Source organism: Pleurodeles waltl, chromosome 4_2 (assembly GCF_031143425.1).
Source record: "Pleurodeles waltl isolate 20211129_DDA chromosome 4_2, aPleWal1.hap1.20221129, whole genome shotgun sequence".
NCBI classification, from domain to species: Eukaryota; Metazoa; Chordata; class Amphibia; order Caudata; family Salamandridae; genus Pleurodeles; species Pleurodeles waltl.
The window spans coordinates 552,124,489-552,138,309 of record NC_090443.1 but is presented as its reverse complement, the minus strand read 5'-3'; the positions used below and the strand labels follow the sequence as shown (position 1 = coordinate 552,138,309).

Below are 13,821 nucleotides of genomic sequence, written 5' to 3'. Positions count from 1 at the left end.
GTCCTGGGGGCTGCGGATGCAGTGTCCTTACCAGGTGTCTGGTCTTTGAAGCAGGCAGTTGCAGTCAGGGGGAGCCTCGGGATTCCCTCTGCAGGCGTCGCTGTGGGGGCTCAGGGGGGTCAACTGTGGCTACTCACGGGCTCGCAGTCGCCGGGGAGTCCTCCCTGTAGTGTTTGTTCTCCACAAGTCGAGCCGGGGGCGTCGGGTGCAGAGTGCAAAGTCTCACGCTTCTGGCGGGAAACGTGTGTGGTTTCAAAGTTGCTTCTTTGTTGCAAAGTTGCAGTCTTTGTGGAGCAGAGCCGCTGTCCTCCGGAGTTCTTGGTCCTTCTAGATGCAGGGCAGTCCTCGGAGGCTTCAGAGGTCGCTGGACCCTGTGGAATGCGTCGCTGGAGCAGTGTCTTTAGAAGCGGGGAGACAGGCCGGTAGAGCTGGGGCCAAAGCAGTTGGCGTCTCCGTCTTCTCTGCAGGTTTTTCAGTTCAGCAGTCCTCTTCTTCTTAGTTTGCAGGAATCTATCTTGCTGTGTTCTGGGAGCCCCTAAATACTGTATTTAGGGGTGTGTTTAGGTCTGGGGGGTTAGTAGCCAATGGCTACTAGCCCTGAGGGTGGCTACACCCTCTTTGTGCCTCTTCCCTGAGGGGAGGGGGGCACATCCCTAATCCTAATGTGGGAATCCTCAATCTGCAAGATGGAGGATTTCTAAAAGTCAGAGTCACTTCAGCTCAGGGCTGTCCTGACTGGCCAGTGACTCCTCCTTGTTTTTCTCATTATCTCTCCTGGACTTGCCGCCAGAAGTGGGGGCTGTGTCCAGGGGGCAGGCATCTCCACTAGCTGGAGTGCCCTGGGGCATTGTAACACGAAGCCTGAGCCTTTGAGGCTCAATGCTAGGTGTTACAGTTCCTGCAGGGGGAGGGGTGAAGCACCTCCACCCAGAGCAGGCTTTTGTTTCTGTCCTCAGAGAGCACAAAGGCCCTCACCACATGGGGTCAGAAACTCGTCTCAGCAGCAGACTGGCACAGACCAATCAGTCCTGCACTGAACAATTGGGTAAAATACAGGGGCATCTCTAAGATGCCCTCTGTGTGAATTTTTTTATAAATCCAACACTGGCATCAGTGTGGGTTTATTATTCTGAGAAGTTTGATACCAAACTTTCCAGTATTGAGTGTAGCCATTATGGAGCTGTGGAGTTCGTTTTTGACAGACTCCCAGACCATAAACACTTATGGCTACCCTGCACTTAGAATGTCTAAGGGAGTGCTTAGACACTGTAGGGGCATAGTGCTCATGCACCTATGCCCTCACCTGTGGTATAGTGCATCCTGCCTTAGGGCTGTGAGGCCTGCTAGAGGGGTGACTTACCTATGCCACAGGCAGTGTGAGGTTGGCATGGCACCCTGAGGGGAGTGCCATGTCGACTTAGTCATTTTATCCCCACCAGCACACACAAGCTGGCAAGCAGGGTCTGTGCTGAGTGAGGGGTCCCTAGGGTGGCATAAGACATGCTGCAGCCCTTAGAGACCTTCCCTGGCATCAGGGCCCTTGGTACCAGGGGTACCAGTTACAAGGGACTTACCTGGGTGCCAGGGTTGTGCCAATTGTGGAGACAATGGTACATTTTAGGTGAAAGAACACTGGTGCTGGGGCCTGGTTAGCAGGGTCCCAGCACACTTCTCAGTCAAGTCCGTATCAGGCAAAAAGTGGGGGGTAACTGCAACAGGGAGCCATTTCTTTACATTCGGGTATGCAGGTTTTTCCTTTCCTGGACGACTGGCTCATAAAGGCACCTTCAAAGCCTCAGGTGATACGTCATATTTTGGTTTGCCTTCAATTGCTAAACAGCCTGGGGTTTGTCGTCAATTATCAAGTCTCAGCTTCACCCCACACAAGTATTAAATTTCTTAGGAGCAATACTAGACACGGTCCACAGCAAGGCGTATCCGTCTCACGAGAGGAAACAAAAACTAACCTCCTTGGCACGAGGACTCTCTACAAAAAAAAGTGCGTTTCAGTCCGCATCTACAAATCATTGCTAGGGATGATCTCATCATGCATTCCGCCAGTCCCAGATTGCAGGCTCCATATGCAACCTCTGCAAGAGCAATTGGATGTTCAGTGGACTCAGGTGCGCGGTTCGTTCAAAGACAGAATTCGCATAACACCTCTAATGCATACCACCATTAAGTGGTGGGCGACACTGGCCAACTTGTCCAACAGACTCACATTCCTTCATCAAGTACCCAGTTACATAGTAACAACGGATGCTTCCCTCGAGGGATGGGGTGCACACTGCCAAGATCTGCAAATCAGCAGATCCTGGAATGCAAAAGAGGTTCAGCTCCACATCAGTTACCTAGAGCTAAAAGTGATAGACCTAGCTCTAAAAGCTTTCTTGCCAAAACTGCAAAATTCAAGCGTCTTGATCAGAACGGACAATACGACCAGCATGTTTTATCTACACAAGCAAGGGGGCACAATATCCCTACAACTCTCGCAACTAGCTCAGGATATCTGGACATGGGCCATCAAGCACAACATTTCCCTCAAAGCGGAGCATGTGCCAGGACAAACCAACGTTCTGGCAGACACCCTGAGCAGGACAGTGATCCCTTATCACGAGTGGGAGCTAGACCAGAAACTTCTCAATCGATTTTTCCTTTTATGGGGCAAACCAAATCTCGATCTATTTGCCACACTCGAGAACAAGAAATGCCAGTATTATGCAAGTTGGCTTCCCCAGAAAGGATCGTGGGGAAATGCGTTTTCGATGAGATGTCCGGGGTCTATGCCTACGCTTTTCCTCTGATCCCGCTCATACCGAGAGTCATCAACAAAATGAAGACGGAGGGCTGTCGCCTCCTATTCATAGCTCCCAGGTGGCCCAGACAGGTCTGGTACACGGAGCTCCTAATGCTCTCCGAACAGCCACATGTGCAACTCAAACAGAGTCCGACCCTCTTGACAATGCACCAGTCAGGCATCCAGATCCGTCATCTCTTCACTTGTCGGCTTGGCTCCTGAATTCAATGAATATGTAAATCTGAACATTTCCTCGAAGTGTAGAGACATCTTAGCCAAAGCTAGAGTGGACACTACCAACAAAACCTACAAACTTAAATGGAAAAGTTTTTGTATATGGTGTGCAACAGAAGGTATACATCCTATTTCCGCTCCTCCAGAGGAGATACTTCCCTATCTCTTGCTTTTGGCAAAGTCAGGACTTTCATACTCCTCCATTCGAGTGCATCTGGCGGCAATCTCGAGATACCGTAGATCACAACACATGGTCTCATTATATTCCACCAGAATTGTGAAACAATTCATGAAGGGCCTTTTCCGTGTTTTCCCACCAGTTCGGAAACCTCCACCGTTATGGTCCCTGAATGGTGTATTAATGCAGCTCATGAAAGCTCCCTTTGAGCCGATCCACAGAGCCGATCTAAAATTAATCTCATGGAAAACAGCTTTACTACTATCTCTTACTTCAGCCAAAAGTGTCATCGACATTCAGGCTTTCACTACTAAAGAGCCTTTCCTTCAATTTACAAATTCCAGGGTAATCCTAAGGACAAATCCTAAGTATATCCCAAAAGTTCCTTCAACTTTTCATTTGAATGAACCAGTCATCTTAAAAACCTTTTTTCCAAATCCACAAACGGTAGCCGAAAAGACATTACATTCTCTAGATATAAAAAGGTGTCTAAAATTCTACTTACAGAAAACACAAGTCATCCGTCATTCTGACCAATTATTTGTTGCATTTGGTGGAACAAGAAAGGGACATGCAGTGTCCAAACAGACTATAGCCAGATGGATTGGCCTCGCAATCCAATTCTGTCATACTAAGGCTGGTAAACCGCTCCACAACAAGGTGAGAGCCCACTCTACAAGATCAGTAGCCACTTCAGCTGCACTCTTTGCTGGGGTGCCACTGTATAGCATCTGCAGAGCAGCCACATGGTCCAGCCAGCATACTTTTACAAGACACTATTGTCTCGAAGAAACAAGTAACATTGATACAGCGGTGGGGCAGGCAGTACTGAGGCATCTATTTCGTTAAGGTGAGCCTCTTACAACATCCCACCACCACACTCAAGGTATGTTCGATATTGTTTTCCAGTTTCTTTAATGTCTAATTTTATATTACAGTGTATAATATTCTAATACTTTGTTTCATACTAGTCATAATACCAACGCTTTTTCATACTGTGTTAACATGTTGTGGACCTCAAAACAACAACGTCACATATGGTATCATAATATTCTGACATAGTTTTTTCTATTATTGTTATATTTATTAATGTGATTGATATCACTTGGAGAATTACGATAAAATAACTACTAATTCGCTAATTCTCCAACATTACTGCTCGTTACTCTGATTCAAGCATGTGAATCTATGAAAGATCCAATACTGGAGAAGAAAATTAGTTACTTACCTGTAACTGCAGTTCTCCAGTATTGGTATCTTTCATAAATTCACATGCGACATACCCTCCACCCCTCAGAGGCTCCCCTATTATACAGATATTGAACTTCACACTTGTACTAGAAAATCTGAGGGAATTCAGCCTCTGTTGGGAGTGTTTGGGAGGGGTTGAATCCTGATTAGTTGACACTGAAGTTTGGGTCTTTTCACAAAACAAGGTGGATAGGCTATAAAATATCCTAGAAGGCCTACTGGTTTTAAACTTGCAGACTTACTGCTTTGTGTATTTAAAGTTACCGTGAGGCTCCCACCTCGACGACTGGGATGATTCAAGCATGTGAATCTATGAAAGATACCAGTACTGGAGAACTGCAGTTACAGGTAAGTAACTAATTTTCTTGTTCAACAGGCCCCCCTAACAGGACACTCTTCTCAGCATTAAAGCGTTGTTGTCACATGAGGTAACGTCACTGCATTGTGATCTGGGGAAGGGGTAAGCAGATGTACTTCAGTAACACTTTAGGTGTGCGTGTCCTCTGTAGCAGTGGCCTGAAAACTAATCATCCATGCCTCTTCCCATTTCCTGCCATGTGAGGCTTTGTTTCCCCTTCATTGCTTCTACTGACAACTTTATAGTTTCTCAGCCACTGTAATGAAATCGTCTTCATAAATTCTAAATCTCAATATTAGCATAAAACACTGCCTGAGATAGTTAATCGGTTACTGACTTTTTGCACTAACATCTTGTATGAGTGGCCATTTCCGGGCCACAAAACTAAAACATTCTGATCTGCATTTATTTATCCAGTAATAATACTTTCTATCATATAAAATGTTTGAATGGTTTTGTGGGTCAAAAGACAACATAAACTAGAATGTGAAAACAGACGAGTTATGATGTGCAAAATGAATTTGAATGCTGAAGCCAAGAAGACATTATTGTGAATAGATTTTACACAAATTTGCTATTTATAACATTTTATTTACTGAATCATCACTAAATTGATAGAACAAAAGAAAATTAGGCCAGGCAGAATTCTTATATTTAAAAAAATATGTATATGCTCCAGGTCTGTGATCTGAACAGATGGTCATTTGTGCCAAAATCCCACAGAAACATATTATGAGATGCCACCCTTGAGAAGTCTATACCACGGACACTGGTCTTACTCTTTCCATTTAATATCTCTTGTTTCGTTCCAGATGAGGCAGTTGCGCAGAAGAATGAAAATCAAGTCGATGGAGTAGAAGTCACTCGCAGATCTTTTTATGAGCAATCTCATGACCTCCGTTTGCCAACTAGAAGAGGTAAGGGGGAATCATAATTTAACATTAAAATGGCTTCACATGGACACACTAAACAAGCACAAATGTAAAACTTCCAAATCCCATACATTTTGCGCAGGGAGGTGGCAGAAGCGTTTTTTTTAATATGGTTGTAATACTGACGTAATCTGGTAATTTTTGTCTGCCATGTAACCTACGCAAGCGGGTGTCAGTCACTCTTCAGCCAATGATAAACGTAGTCGCAGTTTGAGAATTTAGAAGTAGCACAGACATCCATGTGTGCTGAACCTTGTTGCATAGAAAGGCAATGGTGGTTATGTTTTGCTTGCAGATTGTGTTACTTAAATCAATAATTTCTTTTTTTTTTTATCCATGTCACTCTTATTGGGCTAGGCGCTTGGAAAAACCTATGTTCTTTCATATGCAAAACTAAGTGATACAAAATGGTCTACCTGACTAAATCCAGGCGGGTTTTTGTCCAGGCAGAATAACTGAATTACATTAAGTATCAGTAATTAATGATCTTGTGAACAGCAGTGGTATTGTTATTTAGTCCTTTTGGACTTATCTGCCATCTTTGACACGATTAATCATGCCTTCCGTATCGTAGATTGTCTCAATGCAGCTGTCCAAGGTACTGTGCTTAATTGGTGAATCTCATTCTTGACAGACAGTCATTAGTCACATTACCTATCTTCAGTTCTAAACCAAAAGATTTCTGTTGTGGGGTCCCTTAGGGGTTCATACTTTTGTCCCTTCTGTTTAACATTTCATGTGTTCTTTGACCCCTTTTCTTAGTCTCATTAGGGCCAGATGTTTTTAAACTTTTATTGAGATTTTGCTACAAATTCTTCCTTAGTCACACCTCACATATCATTGCTTCTCTGTATCATTTCCCTTTCACCATTATTGGTCCCTGTCGAAGCAGATAAGTTGACGTAAGTATAGCATTACTCTCATCATATAGAAATCACAGACCTGTACAACCTTTTCACCTTGTAGTGATTGTTTACAGTGTATACCGATTTTTACCTGGATACTTATAGTGGGATGTGAATGTCTGATCTACTAGTACACCAGATCTCAACACATAAGTAAAAGCCCATTCCAAACATGTAGATGAACCCTCCCAAACTACAGGGCAATAAACAATATCAGGGTTTAACTTTAAAATTCATACAAATCTGCTTTCTCTGGCCAACTTTCAAAAATATGTCACACGCCATCCCACAAGTCAGCCAACAGGTGTTTTTGCAAACCACAGGTCCCGTCCGTCCATCCTCATCACACTCCCTCTCCCCCCCCATTAGCGCCACATTTTCAGCCCAGACCCATTTCACTTAATTCGTCCATCTGTGGTATGAAGGATCTCCACTCGCCTTCCAAGTGATCGCTATGGCCCTTTTAGCCAGCGCTGGGTCAAAAAACCTCTGCCTACTTTTTTAGGCTTTGGGCATTGGAACAGGCTGTAGGAAGCTGGCTCTCTATGTAGTGCACTAAAATGAAGTACACTGTGCAGAGTCCAGTGGACCCCCAATTGATATTGCAGAGTAAAAAGTAGATAGGACTAATGCTCTATTTTGTTGTAGTGTGGGCAAGCAGTTAGGCTTATCAGAGGGTAGTGCTAAGCATTAGTTATACTCACAGGCAATCAATGAGAGACACACTTAAAGAATAAATCAGAGACCAATTTAGAAAAATAACATTTATTTTTATATATTTTTCAAACTCAAGAACTTCAGAATCGGGTAAGTAGATTTACAAGCATAAATACTTTGTAGTTTAAAAAAATCAACACTTTTTCCACTTCAATGTTGTTAACCTATGGGAGGAAAACCAAAATGCAGTTTTGCAGGTAAGTGCACAACTTAGAAACCACAGTCTTTAGGGTTTTAGGCACCTAAGTCAGGTAGAACCCACCACTCTAGTCAGGGCGAGGGAGTTACACACCCAAGATAACCCCTACTCACCCCTTTGGTAGCTTGGCACAAGCAGTTAGGCTTATTCCAGAGACATTGTGTAAAGCGCTTGCACAACGCACACAACACACATGACACAATAAATACACCACAAAGGAAACACAACAAGTTATATCAAAATTAACTGTATTGCATAAAACTTCATTAGACCAAACACAACATATATCAGTAATACCCTGCTACCCAAGCAGTTGTCTGAATATCACACAGGTTACTAGGACTCTGCGAAAATAAGCAGTAGTCAGGTAAACGTACAGGGTGCTGGTAATCTGCACCACAAACAGTAGTCAGGTTGGCATTAGCACAAAAAAATGCACATCAGAATAAACATACTATTAGAGATGCCAAGACACCATAATGACTATACATGGAAAGGTGAGTAAAGCGGTGCCAGGTGTCGATCTTCTGGGGTTGAGCTAAGCACAGGAGGGGCCACAAGGCAGCACCAAACTTACACCCTCAGAGGCACAGAGACGGCTGGGTGTAGAGTGCCAACACCGCTTTGAGCGCCCAGTGCAAATCAATGGGGGAGATCCGATTTGGAAAAGGCTGCAGGCTTGGGCGAGGAGTCTCCGGTTTGAGACTGCAGGCTTGGAGTCAGACCGGCAGGGGTCAGCCCACAGTGGACTCACTCTGAATCGCTGGGTAACCTTCACAGGACCTGTGGCCCATTTGGACCATGGCCGTGGGCGTCTGGTGCAGAGGTGGGTCTGCAGGCAGTGTCGCTGTTCCTCTTCTTGAATAGATCTGCTGTTCTCGGGAGATCTTGATCTTTGTCGAAGGCAGGCAGTCCTTCCAAAGCTTTGGAGGTTGCTTGGCGGCAGGACAGGCCGTCTTTTGGTGCAGGATCGCCAAGGGCTGCAGACAGGCTGGTAGGGCTGGGGCTAAAGCAGTTTGTGTCTGTAGTCTTCTCTGCTGGGGTGACCCTGTAGTGTCTGGCTCTTCTTAGGTCATCAGGAATTTGAGTTCTAGGATTCAGAGGTGCCACTTATATACTGAACTTAGGGGTGTTACAGGTAGTGCCAGGTGGTAGTCAATCAGCACCTCACCTTTACGGTGACTACACCCTTCTTAAGACTTCTTAAGACCACTTCCATGGGAAGTGGGCATAACCCTAGTGGCCTGCATTCCTTCCAAACAAGATAACGGAATTTAAAAGGTAGTGTCCACTTCAGCTCATCCATTTTAGGAGTGGGACTGGTATGAATTGTGCACACCTCCTAATCTGCCTAATTTTCCCAGCAGTCCTACTGCCAAAAGTGGGGTCAGGAATTGGGGATCAGCCTTCTGTGCAATTTGGAGAGGCCTGGGTTCCATTACAAAGACGCCAAGGCCTTCGAAGCTCCTCTGCCCTAGAATGTCCATCATGCCTGGACGAGGTGTTACTTACCACCTCCCCCCAGAGCAGACCTTTGTTCTAAGCCCTTGAGAGCGTTGGCCCTCACCTCAGAGGGGCTGAACTCTGTTTAAGGTGGCTGCACTGGTTTTGACCAGTTATTGTCCATGCTTGGAGTTGGCAGGATTTTAGGGTATTCATAAATCCATCACTGAATTCAGTGTGGGTTTATTAAGATGAGATGTTTGATACTAAACATCCCTTTGTTCAGTGAAGCCATCATGTAGATGGGTAACTCGTAATGACCAGTGTTGAGCATGTGTAGTTACAATGGCTTCCCTGTTCACTTACTATATCAGACAATCGACAAAGACAGAGCAGGGGCACATGTAATGTAATGCACCCTGCCTTTGGAGCTGGAAGGCCTGCTAGAGGGGTGACCTGCGTTTATTGCATGCAGTGTTAAGGGGACAGGGCACACAGGCTGTTTGCCATGTCATGCTTTCATTTAGTTCTGCACCAAGACCTGGAGCCTGCGAAAGCAGCACTATGTGCACATAGTGAGAGGGTAACTGAGGGTGGCACAGTTTGTACTGCAGCCCTCAGGGGCCTTCCTTTAGTACGCCCTGTCCTAGGTACCAGGGATATCATTTACTCAGGACTTTAAGTGATACCTAAAGGTTTGCCAGTTTGTAAAAACGACTGCAGTTTTGGGGGAAGGAGATCTGGTACTGGGGACCGGTTTAGCAGGTACCCAGTGCACTTTCAGTCGAAATTGCACCAGAAACCAGGCAAGAAGTGGGAGGGTGCCCATGTCAAAAGAGGCACTTTCCTACACAGGCTCAGTAAGCCATCCTCCAGTTTAGATAGGGAAGAACTTTGTAATGTAAATTCAAGATGTAGAGTTATCTGCTCCCAGTATTTAATGATTAGGGGGCAACTCCATACAATATGGAAACAATCTGCTGCTTGGGGACACATAGCGGAAGGATGTCAGGGTTTCTAAACCAAACATCCTATTTCATTTCCAGGGCATTTACCAACCCTTTACAATTCTTTGTCTCTTGTTTCAGTTCCAAGATTTGTTTCCAAAGTTGTCCTAGGTTTGCCAATGTCTGTTCTCATCATTTTATTTAATGTCTTTTAAAACAAAGCGACTAGGTGGCGGCTGGCTCCAATCTTGCATAGGAGCTGCAGGAGATTCTGCTGTAGATGCTCCTATGTTCCAGTGCCCAGTTACCCTGTAATGTAGATACTAATGGGCCATTTGGTAAAACTGGACCAAGCGGCAAACTATATTCTTTAATCAATGTTTCCAAGGGGATAAGCTCCTTGGCTGCGTAATAATCCTCCCCCCCCCCCCCCCCCCCCCCCCCCCCCATAGTGAGAAAGCCCGGTCCCCCCCACCCCCCCAGGTCCAATCTGACATTTGTCTGGTAGTAACTAAGCTGTCATTAGTAGGGAGCCCAACCAATGGTATTGCTGGTGCATTTAATTGGGTGAGTTTTTTTTTTTTTTTTTTTTTAACACAGTACCTCCAACATTACAGTGCAATCTTGAGGAGCGGAGGTTGCTATCCTACCTCCTATTCCCCAAACAACAATTCCACTAGAGCACCCTGGGATCCCCACACATCCCTCTGATCTCCAACTGGCAGTCGCCATCTAGAATCCACTGCAGCTACACTGGTAGATAATAGGATTCATAGTCCGGTGCAATAAGGACATCCTCCATAAAGGGCACTTAAGGGCATTTAAAGAGGCTGTGCTTCTGACATCCCAAATGTGACCCTAATCATTGAATCTAACTGATTAAACCAACTCTTTGGAAGCTAGACAGAAAGATTGCAATTTTATTAAGGGCCAGTCTCACCATAAGTCAACTTAAAGAATCTTGATAATGCCATGCGTTTTTTCAGGGATTTTAAAGAGATGCCTTGATTCCCCTTTTTGAGGTCTTCCTCTCTATTATACATAGTTACTTCTGAATATCTAAAGGTATGAGGTGTTCATGTGACACCATAAAGATCTGTCAAGGGCTCACTATCACTTGATTATAATGGGAAAACATGCATTTTGAACCAGTTGGTTTTGAGGCCTGACATTTTCCCAAATTCCTGCAAATGTTAGACTGTTGGCAAATCCGGCCGGTCTGACCATTTTTCATATATAACAGGTCATCCGCGTATAGCGTGATAGACTCTACTACAACTCTCACAAAGATGTCTCTAGTCTGTCCCTTAACCCTGAGTATTGCAGCAAATGGCTCAATTTCCTCATCAAAAAGAAGTGTGGGCAGTGGGCAGCCTTGACTAGTAACGAAAAATAGATTGACTGGAGATAAATCTACCTGTTGCCACTCCTGACAGCAATACAATCCATCTCGCCCATCCTAACCCCTACCCCACGCAATACATAATTGAAGTAGGATATCTCCATTGCAGGGTATCAAATGCTTTCTCATGATTGAGTGAGGCAACTACTAATTTGTTGTTTTAGGATGTGATCTCATTCAGAATCCTATAGAGACTCCCAATGTTGAGAGATATATATTTCGTGTGGGGATAAAACCATTTTGGTCCATGTGAGTTAGGACTGACAGATGGGGTTACAACCTTTTAGCCAAGATCTTACTGAGTATTTTATAGTCCAGGTTTAGCATAGAGAGTGTTCTGTAAGAGGCCACCTCATCCATATCTATGCAGGGTTTAGGCATAGTCACAATTAAAGCCTTTTAATTTGTTGCAGGGAGTACACCAAGCTCCAATGCCACCTCGTGGATTTTGGTATGCTGAAGAACCATAAGAGACTTGAACACCTTATGGTTATGCTGGCAGCCCATTAGTGCCTGATGTCTTTCCTTTAGCCAAGTCCCCATTTGCTCCTCTGATCTAGGTTTCAGTAATACCCTCCTAAAAGGTCTGTCTCCTCCTCTGTTTGTTGCAGAGCTTTCCCATCTAGGTAAGCCTCATTGTCTTTACCATGAATCTTATTAGAGTTGCCATGTAGTTTACTATAAAAATCCAGAAAAACTAATGTATAGCTTGTTATGGATATACCAGTTGGATTACATGCTTGCATGGTCACAGTCCCCCTATTCCCTGGCTAAACAAGCCATGCCAATAGCCGCCCTGCCTTTCCATCCTCCTCATGCATTCTTACAACATGCCTTTTGTAGTTATGGTATCCTAATTTTTCAATAATGTTGGCATACGTTTCCTGTGTTGTCTCCAGCATTTCTCCTTTGATGGGGGTCAGTTGCCACTTCCCCTCTTTCATGTGTGTTCTTGCTAGTTCATATTACACCCTCTTCAGGGCCGTGTGATTCCCAGCTTTTGCCAATACATTGGCCCTGATCACAGTCTTGAATAAATGCCTCCTATTTCACTAAAGCACTGGAAGAGGTACCCTGGTGAAGTGTAAAGTACTTTTTTTGTACTCTTTAATTGCTTCTCCTGGAGATTCCCTGAATTATTCTTCTGCTAACATCCCATCCTGCAGCCTCCAAGTAGAAATAGCTTGAAACTGACTCATCAGATGCACTCGCAGCATCATTGGGACTGATTCGAAAAGGTCCGTCCTGTATACTCTGATTTGTGATTTGTTGGCAAAGGTCTTTAGTGAAAAGCACCCTGTCTAGGTGCATATACATGTCGATGAGTAGCTACGTGAACAAGTAGTCCCTGTCCTATCAGTGCTACAATCTCCACACATCTGTAAGACTCTAGTCATCTGTCCACTTAGTGAAACATTGGACCTACAAGGCAGGGAGTTATGCAGTGGTGGTATAGAAAGGACGAGGTTAATATCAGGAACACAAACTTCCCACCTAATATCACAGGGCAGCTCTGTTCACAAGCCATCTCCGATAAGTGAGAGGTGGAAAAAGCCATCTCGTCTCATCTGGGAGGATAGATGCCCAAAGTAATATCTTGAAGCAATCAGATTTTCTTTTCACCAGTACAAAGCGGCCTTCTCTGTCTGGATATGCAAGGCCTCAAACTGTACACAGGGCCTCACCCATATCGGGGCTCTCCTGGTAAAGTAAGACTATTCTGCGTACACCTGCCGTTTTTAACCTGCTCTGTAATTGGGCAGCTTTCTGTCTGGAGATAGGTTTTCTGTATAAGCGCCACATGGACAAACGCTGTCAGATGGTCATTAATTTAATTGTGTCTACCCACTGACCCATCTATCTCATGTTACAAGTGAGGAACGAGTAGACATTACTGGAATTATCATAATTTTTTACTTTGAACAGTACAAAGTCCACACACCCCAATTAGCTTGATCAGCGCCCAGGCAACACTAATCTGTAAGCCCTTAACCATTGACCAAATGCAATTTCTGCTGCGCCCTATTTCCTGGCTCTCATTCCCCAAAGCAAAGCAGCAACAGCCCTTGACCCAACCAAACATTTAGAGCTGTTAATCAGTAATATATCTTGGTCCTGGTTTCTGCCGTGGATATGTCCACTACTTCAGGCACACTGATTCTTCCTCGGGGTATATCTGACCATTCTCCACAGCTTCTTTGGCATGCTCGCCCTATGTGGCTTCTGAATGCATAGTTCCTAATGAATGAGGGCTTAGAACATCTATCAGAAGGGCACACCCTCTACTTTGAAACTAACTCAAGGTCAGTATGGAGCCCTGGTACCTTATGGGCAGCTAGCAAACTGACAATTTGGAGGAGGGTGAAAAACTGCCTTAAACAAAGGGACCGGGATAAGCAACGGCGCATCGCTGACTTGGAGGCTCACTCATATATCGGCTGGTGACCAGGGACATAGC

At 44.7% G+C, this 13,821-nt stretch overlaps 1 protein-coding gene across 4 annotated transcripts in view; it reads left to right on the top strand.

The window, feature by feature from the left end:
• The window catches only part of LOC138293083 (torsin-1A-interacting protein 1-like), a 233,268-nt gene that overhangs the window by 170,212 nt on the left and 49,235 nt on the right, over nt 1–13,821 (top strand). For all 4 annotated transcript variants that reach the window (XM_069232085.1, XM_069232083.1, XM_069232084.1 and 1 more), the window contains one exon: nt 5,631–5,735. In XM_069232085.1, coding sequence (XP_069088186.1) covers nt 5,631–5,735 — 105 coding nt within the window. The remainder of the gene's footprint in view (nt 1–5,630; nt 5,736–13,821) is intronic.